Source organism: Echiichthys vipera (genome assembly GCF_963691815.1).
Source record: "Echiichthys vipera genome assembly, chromosome: 8".
NCBI lineage: Eukaryota > Metazoa > Chordata > Actinopteri > Perciformes > Trachinidae > Echiichthys > Echiichthys vipera.
In genome coordinates this window covers 5,225,847-5,244,897 of record NC_139833.1, presented here as the reverse complement: position 1 = coordinate 5,244,897, position 19,051 = coordinate 5,225,847, and the positions used below count along the sequence as shown (strand labels likewise).

Sequence of the window (19,051 nt, the reverse complement as noted above, 5' to 3'; positions counted from 1 at the left end):
ATTGTGTGTTTTTGTTTTTGAGACGTGGAAGAAAGTTCTCACATCTGTCAGCATGATAAACTGTCGTGTGTTTCAGTTTGTCTGTTTTACTTTCTGTGTGTGTGTGTGTGTGTGTGTGTGTGTGTGTGTGTGTGTGTGTGTGTGTGTGTGTGTGTGTGTGTGTGTGTGTGTGTGTGTGTGTGTGTGTGTGTGTGTGTGTGTGTGTGTGTGTGTGTGTGTGTGTGTGTGTGTGTGTGTGTGTGTGTGTGTGTGTGTGTGTGTGTGTGTGTGTGTGTGTGTGTGTGTGTCCTGGTTAGAAGAGAAGTGTGTGTTTGGGATTTCTCAATAGATGACTTTTTAAGTGAGGCAGCCGTTCTTAACATTACAGAAAAGTATAAAGTTGTCCCCAGTAAGATTTCCATCTCTTTAATTGCCTTTTAAGTTAATATCTATCAAAGAGTGAGTTTAAACAATGCTGATTGATCATATGACCCACTAATGAAAACACTTCTTCTTGCCTTTTTGCTAAGTATTCCAATATCCGTGTCTGTGGCCACATTCCCGGGCTAGATGTAAATAAGCCGCCATGTTAGTGACGCTGCTGACAGCTGTTGGTCTGACGGCCCAGATTGTCACCAACGATTAGGAACACGTGTGTGTGTGTATGGATTTTAGAGAGTAACATATAGGAGATGGAGTGGAAGTAGAGAGGTGAATGTGTCTCAACAAAGTTTACAAAAGAGCAAAAAAAAATACAATTGTCATCACACGTAGTGACCAGTATGGAGGCTCTGAAAGAACAGGCTCGCCTGCAGTTACATCTTACCAGCACAGACTCGCAAGGAATTGACCTGTACTCACCCCAGAAAACTTCTGTGTTTCTTCCAGCCTGGCTGTGGTGTTTTCAGTTCATCATTGTTTGCATAGCTTCTCCAAAGGGCCTCTAGTGATGGACTCAAACTAACTCCAAAACTGCCTTCATGTAAATGTATGCTCTCACTGTTGATGGAACAATTAACTCAGGAGTTTTCAAACGATTCACGTGTCTTTCCTCTGCAGAGACTCTATCGCGGTCGGCCTGTGTCCTCACAGGTGGATCTGCACGAGCTGTCATGGTGGCCGATGCTCTCCAGAAGGCTGTTGGAGCTCTAGACATGGTAAGAGTGCCTCAGTCGCAGCTGGTTGTGTTGATGACAGCATTACTGAAGATTACCATGAGTTTGCCATTTTTGTTTTCCTCTTGCTCTCTGTCACTCTACCTCCAAATACCTCCACAAACTCAATGTGAGCTCCACTTGGGTGGCCCCGGCGGTGAGACATGCCATCTGCAGTCAGAGCTCTAATGGAGCCTGTCTGGGACATCAACTCTCCACAACTTTCCTCCTCCTCATTTTCACCCTCCGTCCCCGACCTCCACCTCTCTCTCCCCTGCCTGCAGGAGAGCAGATGGCAGTGATATTTCCTGTACTGTGGGAGTTCGCTGGATTGCGTATTTAGTGATGAGTTCTTACCTCCTCCTCATCCTCCAACAACCTCTGCTCGGTGGGACTTGACAAGCTCCCAGTTTCCACCACACTTCATATCCCTTCCTTTCACTCTTAATCTTTTTTTGGGCACGTCAGAATCCCGTGTCGCAAACATCCTCCATTTCATCTGTTTCACAGTATCCATATGCAAAACAGAAAAGAGCGACAGTCTGGGATATTCAATCAGACCGCACGGACTCCACATGTTCTCTTTTACCTGAACAACTGCCAGGGTTTCCCTCGAGCAAGCCACGCGACCACAAACTCATGTAACCTTTCATTTGTCCGTCTTTAAAAATAAGAAGAATGCATGTTGCATAAAAAATCGCTTCTTGATAGTTTAGCAGAGCCCATGGAGCAGGCAAGGGGATTAAAAGTGTTGGGTCATGTAAATTTGTAAATTTTATGAGCATATCCCAATGTCACAAATTTCCCTCGACAGGTGTTACAGCGTGTACGGCTCACGACACTCTGTCCACAGACCCTCGATTCAGAGACAGAAAGTCTCCTCACAAACCCTCTAACTGGGAAAAAATGGAAGAAACCTTAGGAAGAGCAACAGAGGAGGGATATGCAGTAGATGGTGTACAGAGGGGATCTGTCAGACAGACTAGCTTCTGTGTACACACATTATGATGGCCCCAATGTAAAATCAGTCGATGTATAATTTGTGAAATGTGTTTTTAGACAGCCAAATCAACCCTACAGTAAAGGTGTGTGGATGCATGCGGGTGTATTGTATCGCCTGGCAGGGAAAAGCTTATTCAGTTCAGGGTTGACATAATATTATGGATGCCTGTACTGTCTCATTTCAGTATAACAGTGCTGCCTTTGTGTAATGTTTTGTTAAAACACTCCACGAAAAAATGTTTTGAGAATCAAATACTTGTAGGTTTCCAGAGAGTGTGTAGCCTGTGTCATAGGTCGTCTTTTACACACGCACTGCAAACCTAAAATCATCCAGACATTATCCGGCGGGGCTGTATGTGAGGGCACAAATGTCCGTTTCAGAGTTAACTCTCCTAGCATCGTAGTACAAAGACCGTTCAATACGTGAATAGAGCCGCTTTTGATTATGTTTCTATGATGCTGCGGCCGACACATAAGGAAAACAAACCTCGTACGGTGAAGAAGAAGGGTGATTTACACAAAGATGGCAACAGTTGAGTAATGACTAACTGGAGATTGGAATGAAATTCTGGAACTTCTGTTGGTCCGACGCTGAGATTATCAAACTAATTCAAGAGACTCTGTTGACTAATTATAATGCCAAATTATGGCTTTGTCAGTGCAATGTTATTTGCGTTTTGTGCCACTCCATCTCCAGGCCGGATTTTCCTTTCAAATCCGTTTTAAAAACCCGATTATATTGGGGTTAGGGGCTTACTCCGGTTTCTCAAACACAACAGAAACGCCGTACATCGGGTAAAATCTGAGTTCTCATACTCTGGTCAACAGACCTCGAGAACTCTTTCAGTTCACCCGATTATTCCCGCACGTAAACATCGCTCTCTGATTATTATCGGTTTTCTCGTCTGCGCAAGAGCCGGGGGTTTTAACTCCCCCCTCCCAACTCTGTGGCAGTGCCTTTGACCTGGATATAGAATAAACCAGGAAGCAACGGCACCGAAAATAACAAGAAAAATAACGCCGTATTCAGACCAGCTGTACGTTGGCGAAGGTCGAATCACTCCGTCATTTTCCCATTCAACCCCCTTACATGTATACGTGGGGAACTTCAATTATCAGATTTTCCCTTTAACCGGGGTACGGCTATTTTTGGGTAACTGATGTGCATGTGAACGCACTCATTGTCTGGGTTTCATATGTGAGAAGGGCCGTAGACTCACAGCAGGTATAACGGATTCCAAAGGCTCCGCAAATAAATAAAAAGTATCAAAAAGAGACTGCTCACATCAATCCTACAGCAACATTCACTTTTCCTTTGTTGCTCTGATATGTTCAGTATGTTTCATGCACTTGTAATTTCAGCGTTCACCGCTCCATAACTTAAAATGTCACATATCTTGCATGCCCACCGCCTATTACTCTTCTCCGGAGCTGACAACCAGGCTGACAAATGGCCCACGCATGGCTCCGTGTATAGAAACGTGTTTCCTGGATCATTCTGATGTGCATCTATATTTCCCGGATGTAGGTGTTGACAGTGAGGGTTGAGGCGGAGCACGCCGCATTACATGTTTACGTGTCCCACCGTGATCCAAACACTGCATCCTCCTTTAATCTCACTCCAACTCCCTCATCAGTCGCTGTCAAATGAGCGGATCCGGCTGTCCGGTGCTGGACCGGGCCCCAGAAACGGATTGGAGTCTGTGTCCGTCCCTTTGGATCGGCTGACTGGAGCCGTTCCCGTCTGTGCTCAGGTGGCCGGTGGGGGTGTGTTTTTCCGGTACGCGTGTTCGGAATCAGTTACATCCTTTTCAGGGAGATTTGGGAAGGGAGGGAGAATGGAGGGGGAGATGAAAGGAGAGTGGAAGAAGTGGAACATGAAGAATTACCTTTGTCCCAGTGCCATTACGTGAATCTAATACAGGGATAAGCAAGGCTGGACAGTAAAGCGTGCATGTGTCTGTGTCTTTGTCTGTGTGTGTGTGTGTTTGTGCGTGTAAGCAGGTGGAGGATTTGGCAGCGTGTGTGAGTAAGAGGAAGACGCTCACAGTAAGAATATGATTAAGGGATTTTCTCAGCAGGACGTTATCTGAGAGGCCCATCTGATGTAGTTTAAATCCAGGCTTACAGAGAAAAAGGAAAAGTTGTCAGTTGGTATAAAATTTATGCAGCTCCTGAGAATACGTCATTTTCTTGTGAGTGTTTCTTTCTAACCTTTACGCAGAAAACCACTTTATCTTTTGACCACTAAGCATCTTCACTGGCACAGTCCGGGGTCATTTCTTTCTGTCTCTAAAAACGTTTTTAATGCTGTTTTATTTTGTTGATTTATCACGTTAAGTTGTGTGTCATGTTTTAGTCGGTGCTGTTTTGGTTTTAAATGTGAAACTTGTGTGTTTGTGCTGCTGTCTTGGCCAGGATTTCCTTGGAAAAGAGATTTTAAATCCCAATGGGAATATTCCTGGTTAAATAAAGGGTGATGCAAATGAATATGATTAACAAAAGTGTCACAATATCAGATATATTCTTGATAAATATTCAGTGTTTTGATGGAACTGAAAATACAGGACTTCCACACGAGTTCGTCATGATACTAGAATTTAAACTTTGATACAACACTAGTATAAAAAAAATCTATACCTTTTTGAAACCACAGCAAAAAAAAAAGTCCTCGACACACAAGTTAGGATTTAAAAAACACTTTTATTAATATCCTGTCCGTAGTGCAAGTTCAGAAAAGTTAACTGAACACAAACCAACTTACAGGTAAAACCACAGATGATCTTTTTTTTAGCCACGTTCCATTTAAATAAGAAAAGATGAACTTATTTCACTGTAAAACATGAACGTGTCAGATGAACAGTTTAAACTATTTTAGCAAGATAAAAATAAGTTAAGAAGGTTAAGGTTCATTCATCTTCAACCGCTTGTCCCTGTTTGGGTCCCGCTGGAGCCGATCCCAGCTGACATCAGGCGTGAGGCGGGGTCCACCCTGGACAGGACGCCAGTCTATCACAGGACACATAGAGACGAACAGAGACAGACAACCATTCACACCTACGGGCAGTTTTTAGAGTCATCAATGAACCGAACACCTGCACGTCTTTGGACTGTGGGAGGAAACCGGAGAACCTGGAGAAAACCCACGCAGACACGGGGACAACATGGAAACTCCACACAGAAAGGCCCTAGCCAGGATTCGAACCAGGAACCCTCTCGCTGTGAGGCGACAGTGCTAACCACCACCTTGCCGTGTCATCCATTCAAAAATCTGTTTTTTTTTATAAAAATATTTTTTTTTGCAATGACTAAATTGGTTTTGTGTCCGTCTTCACAATCTCAAACCAGTGTTGGTGCTGCTCATGGTTATAGTAATCGAGATTTTTGTGAAAGTATAAATAACCCTGAATCATCTCTACTATGTTAGATTATCAGATAAATAAACCACATCTACTTTCAATTACAGTTACGGACATTAACAAGAATCCCTCTTCTACAAATGTCCCTCTCCAATGTCTCATTTGTGACAGAATTTTGAGCATTAATGTTTATGTCTCTCCACACTTTTGTCTAAGTACTTCATCATAAGCTCTGGAAAAGGAAGTGTAGAAAGAGGTCACAAATGTATGTTTTGTGGTTCCAAATACTTCACATCTTAGCGATAAACCTCAGTGTCTTAAATACAAGTTCCTCCATGTTGAAGTAGTTTTTGCAGTTCTTTCTCTAACCCGCTCTTCCCCTATGATACATAATTATGAGCCATCAATTATTCAAACATTTGGCTTCAGTGGATTTGGATCAAAGGCTAAGCCCAGACGAGTCGATGTTTTATGAGCGCCTACGTGGACGCGGAAAGAATGATTTCATTTAAGAACAGGCCAAATCACCTCCTACCCTGCCACTAAACCTTTTATCATGATGTATGATAATATTTTCATATCTAGCCCAGATCAAAGATAATTCTCAGACTCATGAATCAATTTAGTGAAGGTGTTTAACCTCAGCCTACAAGCAGATCATTATTTAGACAGAGAGGAAGGAGTATTAATGACAGCACACCAGGATTAGAGCCGCTGATAGTGAGAAGTAATGGCTTCAGAGTTTTGCTGGTCGTTTTACTCAGATATAGACTTTAGGCCTTTAAATGTGGTCGGGCATGTTTTCATCAGCAGTGGCTGTGTCTGTGGCTGCTGTTAGTTTCCTATCATGATGTCACCAAAGGCTTAAATATTAAAATAAATATATCAGGGATAAGCGGTTGAAGATGAATGAATGAATGAATGAGACTTTATCATTTCCACAAGTTTAAATCCGGCCCATGAATTGTGTCATTCCCTTTCCGTCCTATTGAATAATCTTTCTCTGCCTCATTTCACATTGTTAGCCATGCGAGCAGCGTGGCTGGCGCTACTGCTCTGTCTCTACTGCTCTGTCTCTACCACTGTGCTTGAGTCATCCCAACAACTAGTGGATGCATTGACGTGAAATTATGCGCAGACATTCATAGTTCCCAGAGGATGAAGCCTACCAGCATTATCTGCCATAAGCCAGCAGTCATACCACACTAAGTAAGGCTGTGTCTGCAAATGTGAAATAGAATGTGCCATCTCTTCCTTAAAGGCTGCAATCATCTATATTTTTAGCGTTGGCGATTAGCTGGCGAACATATTGGAGCATTTAGCAGGTGAAGAGTGAGATATCTCCCTCAGGAGTTAATGGACACCAAACTGGAGCTAAAAAAAGAGTGAATATTGGTCTCTAAGGGCGCACTCACACTATCCTTCCGCACCGCGCCCCGGGCTTTAGGGTACTTGTCCCCCCTTCCTCTCCCCCCGCTTGCCAGCCCGTTTGTACTCACACTACCTTGGCCTTGGCCAATGCTTCTTGCTGCCTATACCTCATCCCGTCGTAACACGTCACACGCATTGATGACGTCATCGCAATGCTTCGCTTTGTTTACAAATCTTTCCATAGACCTCTGAGTTTTTGTGCCTCTTGTCGACTGTTTTGGAATATTTTCATCGACCAAATCTGCAGTAAACACTCCACCTCCGCATCACACCAACGTGAACCTTTCGCTGCCGTTGTTGTTGTTGTTAAATGTCCGCGCATGGTCCCTCCTTCTATTTTCTATGTCTGAACAGGCGCACATAAATGACATCAGAACCGCCGTAGGCCTCGTGCTCGAGCTCGTACACGTGCAAACACGCTCTACAAAAGCCCACCTCTCTCAGACGGGCCGTGGACGGCCAGCTGGCCACAGTTATGCGCGGAGCGGTTGCACTCACACTGGTCAAACGCACTAGGCTTTAGCCAAAAAACCTGTTTTGGCCCGGTGCGGAAGGACAGTGTGAGTGCGCCCTTATTTATCAGGTGGTGGAAACACGACTCCAAATGAAAGCTGTTGTTGCTCTGTGATTGGATGCAACTGTTAACAACTTTATCAGATGATGATTTGTAATGTTTCGTCACAGCTTTAATTCCACTGCCCCCAGGTAGCCAAAATTCTCCAATTCAGTCACAAAGTTGTAATCCATTAGAATTGAGAAGTGTTGTTTCTAGCGCCTGCTTTGGCGGTAAGATGTAACAGCAGGCGAGCCTCTGGGACTTCATCTCCCAGAGTTCCTTTGGAAACCAAACAATGTACTGAGGTGCGTGTGCTTACGTTTACACGCCCCATCAGGTCTTTCCAATACACACTCATACATTTACCATCAGTAGGGTCTACTATCAGGCCTATGTCCCAAGTACACTCTGACTTTGTCCTGTTATTCACTCAATCAGTCATGTTTTCTTCCACATAATCCATTAGAATTGAGATATGTTGTTTCTAGCGACTGCTTTGGCGGTAAGATGTAACTGCAGGCGAGCCTCTGGGACTTCATCCCCCAGAGTTCCTTTGGAAACCAAACAGTGTCGACTCCATGACGTCAGTACATCTGCAGCTCTCACCTGCGTGATGCGGTGTGATGCCTTCACATGCTCCACACTGATAGGAGGTCGAAGCATCACTAACTGCAGCACATTTGATTTTTAGCGCGGGAATGTCCCCACAGACACAGATCGTATTTCTCAGCAAAGCAGCAAATACAAGTGCTTTCATTAGTGGGTCATCTGATCACTCACCATTGTTGTAACTCACTCTTTGAAAGATAGGAACGTAACAGACAATTAACTAGATGACAATCTCATGGATTATAACTTTAAATCCAAATAAAACTGTATATTTAAGACTGCATGGTTTTAAACGAGACCCATCCATATTAAAATAGATAAAATCCGGTCTCTTCCCTGACGTTTGACATCCATTTCCGCGGGTAGCTCACTGCTCTGCTGAGCTCTTTGTTTTTCTTGTGTATTCTGTGGTTTGGTCGTCGAGCCTCCGTGGCTTCCCAGCTCTCCAGGCCATGTCTAAATTTAAATAAACATTTCTACTCTGGGATTTCATGCCCAACCTGGTTTAGATCATCTCAAATTTTTTAAACCTTGCAAATCTACATTTCGGACTGAAATGATTTCCCCCCTGAAGCCACGGGCAGTTATCTTTCAGGACCAATTAACCCTCCGACATGTGTTTCCCATAACCATTTCACATTGCCAACGACTTTGTTGTTTTAATGGGTAGAACAACTGTATCTCCATGCCAAACTAAAGACTCTGGATGTTTACTTCTGTGTTATTTCCTGCGTGTGTGAAATTGTAGTACCAGGCTGTAATTAGAGGCCAAACAACAAATATGAATTGAAAATGGACACGGCTTGCTATCCGGTTGCCTCGTGTCACTATGTGCCAAGGCTGAAGCTGACTGGAAAGATCAGGACCTAAATGTCCTGGTTCTGTGTGCAAAAAAGCTTTTACAATTCTTGGCTGTACGTCGGCTTTTGACTCAATTTGCAGCGTAATGAAATTTAAGTTGATTGCTGTTCCCAGCTTTTTGCACATGACAGAATTTTCCTGCCACTTCGGAAGTTTAAAAGGAGCCCAGAAACAGTTTCATTTTTTAATCTCTTCCATTTGTTTTAATAAGCTTCTGATTACAGTTGATGGAAATAAGCCACTCAGTTGCATACTCCCCGAGTGTGTTAACATCAGTCATGGCAGGAGAACAGGTGGATGTAATCTCACATTAAATGATTGAAGACGTGGCTGAAACGAAAACCAGAAGCCTCTTGACCTTTTGATCACTGTATTGAATCGCTGACTCGACATCAGAAGCATTAAGACGCCGGTACTGCAGCTCCCGCTTTAAGTGTTATCACTCAGGATCCTGTAACAAGCAGAATATGAATGGAATATTTAACATATCTCAATCTTACAGGAGCTGGACGTCATCCCAGATCTGATGGGAGAAAACGCCAGCTATCTGTTGAAGGAGTGGAACTTCATCCAGCTTTCTGTAAGTTCCCATTATATTAAAAAAAAAAAACTTTTCAGGGAAATGAAAACATGTCCGTGCAAATATTCATGATTTGTTCTGGCCAAGGAAGTGTCTAAAAGCTTCTAGCATACATTTTATCTTTGCTGGCCATCATGGAGAAAAATGCTCTGAAAGTTCTTATCTAGTTATTGATTTCCTTGGTCTCCAGGTCGATCGTTCCTGCCTGTCTGAAGTGGAGGCGATGCTGACGGATTTGGAGGCAGCGAATCGGGCTCTCCTCCACCCGCTGGTGGTCATTTGGGTGAGTTATATAAAGCTTCTTGAATAAATATAATATAAATATAGATATTTGTAACAAATTTAGTGGCAATCCATTCAAATAATGTTGTTTTCAAAACCTCAAAAGTGAACCTTGTGGTGGCTGTAGATGAAAGGTCAAGGCCAGGTCACAATTGACCATCCATCCAGAGGTTGTGAAGATATTTCAGCCTGAACCAAAGTGATGGACTGACTGAGCGTTATTACAATATAGGAATGAACGTCGGTTTGTTCTGTATCAGTGAAATCATTGCTGAAGCTACTGACAGCGCTCTGCAGATTATCCTTCTAAAGTTTGCATACACTGTACGATTGGACCAAGCCCCCACCACAGCGACTTCCTGGTTGATCCAATACAGAAGTGCCAAAAACTGCAGTTCTTCGAGTGGCCACTTAGAGTAGTTTGCACAATAGAGCAGTTTCTCATTGACCCCCATGTTAAACAGACAGATTTCAAAGCATAATCAAACCTATTTAAGGCCTGGTACAGAAAACCATTCTGGTCTGTATGTTTAGGTCATATCTCCATGACAACACTGAGGGGGGGGAATTTTTTTTGTACCGGGCTAGTTTTTATAAAGTTTAAGGATAAAGGATAAAGTGTTTTTTCAATCAACTGTACAAACAGATGGTTTGGGAACACAACATGTGAGCACTGTTATTCTAATTAAATGGCCGCACAGCATGACTTGCAATCTGAGTTAGCCTACTTTCCAAGCCACAAACACTAGATGCTAATCTGGAGCACCGGGAGGATTCATGCCACGAGTGTCGGTTTTTTTCAATCTATGGGTTTAAACATAATTCATAAATGCTGGCTGCCTGTACTTGACTCCGCTAGGGACACGGGGAAATAAAAAAAAAATCACTAATGTTCCCGGACTCCCAATGTTCCCGGACTCCCACTCCCGTTTATCTAGTAACGTGTTCTGTTAGCCTAGTATCCTGGGCAGTCGTGCTAATGTTGCCAATTCATTAAACGTCAGCCAGACAAACATATCTCCCTCCCCCAACGTCACATCGATGCCCTTTTTTGGTAAGAGGAAATGAGGCGGAGTCAAAGTCGGACAAGATGGCGGCTCCCAGAGGCGAGTACGGTTGGATCAAGTTGAGAGAATAGACCTCGATGGAGAGACCCCGTTTCTGAGCCGATTCAGACCAAATTTCAGCTTCGATGGGTGCAGTGTACAGGGGAAACAAGGAGCAATCTTGGCCTGACCGACCTCTCCGGACTGGCTATCCTACACTCACCCAGACTCCTGACTGTTTCTCCCCGTCGTTGTCTTAGGAACCAATTTGAATGAAAGCATGGTTGCATAAATGTCAGGAGTTACAGGAACTATCCCCTGCACAGCAACTCTTGGCGTGCAACCTTTCAGGGAGAAAACTTGAATTTGTAAAAGCCAATCCCAGCATTTTACCTCGGACCAGTGGACCGGTGCCAAAATAAAGCTCGGTAATGAGGCTAACAGAACCTGGAAAGCCTACTCTCTGTAATTCTGTGATGTAACTCCAATTTAATAAGTGCAAATGTCACACAGCATTACTCGATTAAACCGCTGCCTTGTTCTGTGTTTGATACGCTGGCCTTCCAATAAAGCTGTAAGTCACCACACAGCAGGTTTCATTAGTTCAGGATCCACTTGGCTCCGTTACGCCAGAACAAAAGCAATTGTGCAAATCTTACTTACTTATTACTTTTTACCCTTCACTTATAAAGGAATAAAGATGAGCAATAGATTCTCAGGTCAGTGTGTGCGACTTCTTCCGTGACTTTTTTAAATGCCTGTTGTCACCACTCAGCCAACATCTTCATCCTGTATGTGGTTGGGTTTACCTGAAAAGGGTACCCAAGCAGTTTTACAGTTTCTTGGAAGTAACCATAAGTGCTCTCCAAATATATCAAAATGAATATTAAAAAAATATTCCATGGTGTTTTCTGATGGAGTAACGGGAAGCCAACGCTTGTTTCTGCCACGGCTGACGTTACATTTACCAGACTTGTTTGTCTTTTTTTTTCTACCCATCATGAGTGATTATTATTCCGAATAATGTACAAGAATATGCTTGTATTAGCTTTTGCAGTGGTGCAACAGTCGGCAACATGTTTTCAGACCTTTTCCACCTGCGTCTCCTCCTCAGCACATGTTTAAAGAGTTACTGAAGGTGTGTGTGTTCAGTAAGAGGCAGAGTTGAACGTGTCTCGGTGTCATTTCCCACACTCTGAATGAACCTTTCTTTGCATGTTGGTTGAATACAAACATCTGTCCCAGGACGGATTCAGTTTCCTTTGAGGTCCGTGTAAGACACAGCGAGCCAAACCTTGTCTTTTTTTCGGCTTGTAAAAACGTCACCTGTAGTCCACCTCACCGCGTGTCCCCTGATGAGCTCTGTAGCTGTTTGGAAACCGTACACCTCCCAGGGGAGCGCCTCGGCCCGGCCCCGCCTACAGCGCTGCTCGCCTACTAACAGGAGAGGAAAAGCCTAAAACAAACTGATCCAAACTGGTCCCAGAAACATTTCAATATTTGCAGAAGTCCCGTTTGGTTTGGCCTCTTTTCATTAAGAAAATGTAGCTCTATGACAAACACAGCGCCGAAACAACAGCAGATAAGAAGAAGACAAATAAAGACACAGAGGAACGATTTAACTGCCGATGTTACGCTGCATTACTCCACTGAAACCCATATCTTATTTGTTGTACCACGATTTCTATCAATATTGGAACACACACACACACAATCACACACAGATTCCAACATGTAAACACACAGAGTGAAGCTGGGTTTTAGTGGGATCAGCCCTCGACAACAGGGATGTCAGAGTTCCCACAACTCTCACCGTCAACATCAACATCACCGTCAATTTTGTTCTCTTCTATTCTATTCCACTCATATCCGTTCTCTTCGGTTATTCTATTATATTTTACACCTCACACTATATTTTTTGGTTTATTTTATTATCCAAACCTCTTATACCCCACTGGACTGTACTACTCTATTCCACGCATCACATCAGGTTACATTACATCCATTTCGCTGACAAAGCGACCAAAGATTCACGACAAGACCAGCTGAAACTTGCAACTTTAACATTCTTAAACCTGCCAGTTTACGCCAATGCAATTAGACGAGACCTTTTCCTCATCTCCACAACAATGGCTCTCTGTTCTTCACTTCTGACTTTTCATTTTTTTTTGTAGGTGATAATAAAAATTTATAGCGTCTTAAAATATGACTGATGACAGAGATGGAGAGATACTTGCTACAGCTGCGTTACTAGTTTCCATTCAATTCAATTTTATTCACAGTGCCAATTCATAACAAAGGTTATCTCAGGACACTTTACAGAGTAGGTAAAGACCACACTCTATGACTTATTTATGATTTACAGAAACCCAACAATTCCCCCATGAGCAGCAACAGCAATCTTGTGGCGTTGAAAAGCTTCCCTTTAACAGGCGAGAACGTGGAACAGACCCAGCTCTATGGAGGACGGACATCTGTCTTGACTGGTTGGGGAGGAAGAAAAGACACACAGATGGACAGAGAGAGACAAAGACAGACAGAGAGACAGTCCCAGAGATACATGCAACCACAAAAGTAACAGTAACTATAATACTATCTATAGTAATGTGAATATGACTTTTATGTTCCTTTCATCTCATCTTCAACCGTTTATCCGGGGTCGGGTCCCGGCTCAGCTCTCTTTTCGTCACAACGATTCTCCGGCCAATCTCACGCTCCACCGTCCCCTCACTCGTGAACATGATCCCGAGGTACTTGAACTCCTTCACTTGGGGTAAGGACTCATTCCCTACCTGGAGTAAGCAATCCACCGGTTTCTTGCTGAGAGCCATGGCCTCAGTCAAGATCCAGTGAGTGCTGAAGGTCACTGACCGACGATGCCATCAGGACCACATCATCTGCGAAAAGCAGAGACGAGATACTCAGCCCACCCAACTGCACCACGACTACGCCTCCATATCCTGTCCATGAAAATCACAAACTTTTATGTTACGGCAGTTAATATCGTAGAACAGTTTAAACAAGCACAGCTAAGGTGATAGACTATGACACTGTTAATAATAAGTAGTAGTATTGTTTTATTTCTCTGATTCACTGCTGATTCCCAGCGACCCGACCCCGGATAAGCGGTTGAAGATGAGATGAGATGATTCACTGCTTTGTTCTCTATAACGATGCTCCCTCTCCCTCCGCTTAAACACTTTTGACCAGTTGACGGTTTGTAGCTGCCCTGACCAGTAGGAATTTGCTACGAGCTCATTGGCGGCTGAAACAGGTGACGTGCTTTACATTCTCAAACCAGCTGTTGGTGACTTGACCATCTGAGTCACAGGCGACATCCTCATCCAGTTTGAGTGGAGACGAGCGGGTCACTTTTCGCTGCTGCAACGTTCTAAAATAGTTTTGTCTCGTTGGGAGCCTTTGGTCTGAGCTGGACTAAACGATCTGGTGCTTTCTATTCCGTTTCATTCTGTTTTGTTGTGTTTGACTATTCTGCTCTGTTCTACTCTGTTAATAACACTAATTTAAGTTAAAACAACAGCTACAGTCAAACATTTGGCTTTAGTCAACTACAATTTGTTGATTAATCAATCAACAGAAAATGAATGGACAGTTTTGATATAATTGGAAGTGTGACAATAAATAATTTCACTAATTTTTACATATATTTATACATCTAGTGTAAATTTAGTTTTATTGGGTCTTGGACAGCTGGTCAGACATCATTTTGAAGACTTAAACAAACTGATTAATTGCAAAAAATAAACAAGAAAAGATCATGAATGAAAATATGAATCAGTAACAGCCCTTCAAAAATCAGATAAGGCTATATTAAAAGCTACCGTGTCTGCAAAACTTAAGGCAAATAGCAATTTAAAAACTGAAAACAAGCATAAGACTCAAGCAGCTCACACAGAGTCGACTTTCCCCTCCATGTATAACCTGATTTCATGGTCACGTCAGAATGTGTGCGAGAGCTGTCTGAGAAACTGTGACTACGAGAAACGCGAAGCTGCCTTTCACGGTTCTAAGTGATGAGGCTTAGTTCGGCCCCAAAGTGTTTTTCTTACAGGGGGCTGTTGTTAGATTGCACACGTACCCCGTGATTTATCACAGCTTTGATCACATGGTAGTGATCAGTGGAGGGATAATTGAGTTTGAAGTGTAGGTGGTAGCCTGCAGGGCAGAGAGGCAGACTGGTTGATGGAGGTCACAGTTTTTAAACCGTCTGTGAAAATGAGGTGCTATGGCCTCGAGCGTCGGATTCAAAGAAAGAGCCCCATGTTGTTGATATTAGCACCTTATGTTCCATGTTGTTACGTATCATAAATCTGTGATTGATGTCTGTTTCTGGGAGTTTTTTGTATTATGCAGTAGACGCTTGTTATGTCGGGACCCCTCGAACATTTTCCTGGCTGATGGTTTAACCACATAGCAGCAGTTCACATGTTTTGACACCATGTTCACGTAAATGTTAGAGCTGAAATGAAGTTTGAAGGGTTACAAACAAACTAAAGAACCTAAATGAATAACACACAATAACTGTTCATTGTAAAAGTGTAATAAGCTCCAGTTTATCAAAGAAACTTGTGGGGCGGCACGGTGGTGTAGTGGTAAGCACTATTGCCTCACAGCAGGAGGGTTACTGGTTTGAATCCTGGGTGGGGCCCTTCTGTGTGGAGTTTCCTGTTCTCTCTGTGTCTGCGTGGGTTTTCTCCGGGTTCTCCGGTTTCCTCCCACAGTCCAAAGACGTGCAGGTGTTCGGTTCATTGATGACTCTAAAATTGGCCGTAGGTGGGAATGGTTGTCTGTCTCTGTTCATTTCTATGTGCCCTGTGATAGACTGGCCAGGGTGTACCCCGCCTCACGTCTGATGTCGGCTGGGATCGGCTCCAGCCCCGCGACCCGATAGGCACAAGCGGTTGAAGATGGATGGATGGATGTTGTTCTTGTGTCAGTTTTTGTTTTGGAGTTCATATTGTGGGCACAATTATCTCCGTCAGTGTTTCAGTAGACTCATGAACTAGTGGCCCGAAGGTTAAACGCCCTCTAATGTGCTGAAAAACTGAACGTCACCTGATGACAGCCAACGTCTGATTGATATTCAAGTATAAGCATAATTACTGCACATCTTGACACATTTGAATCGATCCTCCTGACGTTTAAGTCTCACTGTCTGCTGTTTTTGGAGATATATGACAAAATAATTGCGGTGAATAAATCGTGAGTTACGTTTCTGTCAGCAGGACGGTCGTGGATATCAGCTCATTTTTGGATTTGCAGTAATGTGAACCAGTGTGTCTGGATTATGCTCCCCAAATTGGAGAAAATAAACCCCAGAGGCCCAAAAGATTTACAGCTGAATTAGAGAATCATTATATCCTCAGACAGGACTGTGAATCAACCAAACCTCTGTGTACTCTCAACACAGCAGAGCTTCTCTGAACACAACCTTAAATAAACAGACTTGCAGAGTTGCAAAATGCTGAACAATGAGCTGTAATTGCTCCAAAAAAGGGACATAATAGGGACATAATTGCTGTTCTGGTTAGAGATTCTCTATCGGCAAGAGTTTTCTGATTGGGTACGGTGGCTTTTGTTTTGATAGGTGCATTTGAGCGGTTCAGATGAGCTGTCTGTCAGCGGAACAGTGGTAGAGCCAGCGGCTATCATGGACCTGGCCTCCGCAGCTAAACTCCGAAACATTCTCCTCTACGGCATCCAGCTTCATCAGTCAAAGGTAAGCTCTTTTCCCTGTCTTTCTTTTCTTTCTTCCTAAAGTGAGCTCACAGTTCCTGTCCTGTGAATGCATACTTTGAGACGCCAAACAAAACAGAATGGGAAATGTCTTTTAAGTGTCTCGTTCCAATGTCTTATCTGTCTTGTCATGCTTTTATGCTCCAGGCGATGTTGCTGTCTTTTAGTGCGAGTGTGCGCGTACGCTTGGGCGGGTGTCTTTTTTATGTTGGAGCGGTAATAAATGCGTGCCCACTCGTGGGATTAAGACAGCACGATATCATCTTTCCACCTTTCACCGTACATGTTGTGTAGTATTGTTTCAACTCAACGCAACAGGGATGAAGAGGACGCAGAGGTGCTTTAGGTATACAACAGCTCAACCACCACACGTGGAGGTCGAACCTCCACAGTCAAGCTGTGTGTCATGGGAATCCGCTTCGAGGCCCAGCCAAGTGTACACTGGAGTCATCAGGGTGGATGCGGTTGACTTGAAATCCATAACTGACTAGTAATTATAAGATTATATAAGGTGGAATCATTCATCCAGCACAGTGAGGAATGTCAGGATTCATGCTACCAAAGCCATCGAGTCAAATCACAACATTTGGGCCAGATGTGCAGGGGCAGACTGGAGAAAAATGCTGAATATTCATGCCGTTGCTTGCCTAAAATATGACATCCATCTTGATTTAGTATGTTCATAACTAACTGCAGCAGTGTGATAAATGACGTTCCTTGGCAACAGCATCGCTTCACAAATCAATTGAAAAAGCCTGTGTGCCTCATCCATCCATCCATCCAACCATCCATCCATCCATCCAACCAACCAACCATCCATCCATCCATCCATCCATCCATCCATCCAGATATCTGAGCTCCTTACCCTATCACTAAAGACAGGAACAAACCAAACCGACGGCGTCGAAGGCCGACTGTTGCGTCGTGTCATCTTTGTCTCGCCCAAAAACTTGAACATACCGCAATGACTACAGCAGATGGCTGAACTAGCATGTACATTCTGCGCCTGCGTAACATGAAATAACAGTTGTTGTCTTCTCATGCACTGAGCTGAATAGAAAATCACAGTGATTGACTAGTGCCAGCAGTGTGAGGTGAGGGTCAGTCGTCATCAGCAGAGGCTGACTGTCTCGCCCAAAAAAGTTGCACTTGAACACACCACAAAGACTACAGCCCACGGCCAACTAGCATGTACGTTCTCAGCCTGTATGAGAGGAAATGACTCTCCACACCAGCAGACGATGGTAGTCTGAAAAACTGGAAAACTGGAAGACCGACAGGATGGATTCAAGACGCTAGCTAGCGAGTAACATTAATAAAATAATAAACTAATTTCGGCCACTTGTACCTGCAACCTCATTCTTTCAGTCACTACCCAAAGCGTATGACCATATTTCAATGGAGAGCTTTGCCTTCCAGCTCAGCTCCGTCTGCACACCAATGGTCCGGTACAACGCCTGTACCGTCCAGATGTCTGAGCAGGTCCGCTTTATTCACCCCTGAATAAAGAAGAGAAGAATGAGCTGAAGGAGGAGCCCGGGTCTTCTATGGTTAGTGATTAGGCATCATGCAGTGGGCCTCACAAGACACTGTCACTTAATTAAATAGAAATGCATTGTATTCTTGAGACAGTGAGGCATGAGATACGCTGCTAGCCCACATGTGACTTTGATTCAGCTATCAGATGTTGGACATCATGATTTCCGCTGAATTATGGAAGTAATGCTGTTAATTAGTCATCCCGCTTCGACAGAGAAAAGGGGAAGGGAGTGTATGGAGGTAATGTGTTGTTTCACCATGATTAAATGCTTATCGTTGTGAGATAGTGGAACAGCAGAATACAGCCTTGTATAAATCACTGTTGGCTTTTTTTTGTTATAATGAGGATAATTCTTCCCAGATGGCCCTTTTCGTGCTTGCGGAGATGCTTGCCAACACTTCCTCTGTCAGCCGTACAGCATATATGAATATTGCTCAAATGAAGTTTGCTCTATTTCTTTGGCTTTAATGAGAAAAAGATCTGATCTGACACCAGGCAATATTGCACACATAGTAAACAGACAATCAGTTTGTTTGGTGAAAGATGCATAAAGATGTGCAGATCGCTTACAGTTGCAGTTTTTCCGCTTTTATTAAAACATAAAAAACATCCATATGAAATTCATAAACATCTGCGATGGCACTGTGATTAAATGAGAAACAAATACAACTAAAGTACCAGGCACAACTCAGGCATGTTGGCAGCGAAATTCAACATTTTCAACATCTAGAGGGCTGATATTATTTTCAGACCGGTCACTTGAATGCTGACATGTTGTGTTTTCCCCACGACGAAGCAGCCTGGATTACATTTTCTGTTCCCTGCAAAGAAAAGTCAAGTTTTCCTGTTTGGAAGTCTATTTTTAATCCGCGTAAGGGAAGAACACTGAAGGCGT

General features: G+C 43.5%; 1 protein-coding gene across 2 annotated transcripts in view; it reads left to right on the top strand.

Annotated features, from left to right (window-relative positions):
• crppa (CDP-L-ribitol pyrophosphorylase A) overlaps positions 1-19,051 on the top strand; it is a 53,797-nt gene that overhangs the window by 17,173 nt on the left and 17,573 nt on the right. For both annotated transcript variants that reach the window (XM_083918506.1, XM_083918505.1), the window contains 4 exons: positions 1,039-1,136; positions 9,454-9,531; positions 9,722-9,814; positions 16,468-16,599. In XM_083918506.1, coding sequence (XP_083774632.1) covers positions 1,039-1,136; positions 9,454-9,531; positions 9,722-9,814; positions 16,468-16,599 — 401 coding nt within the window. The remainder of the gene's footprint in view (positions 1-1,038; positions 1,137-9,453; positions 9,532-9,721; positions 9,815-16,467; positions 16,600-19,051) is intronic.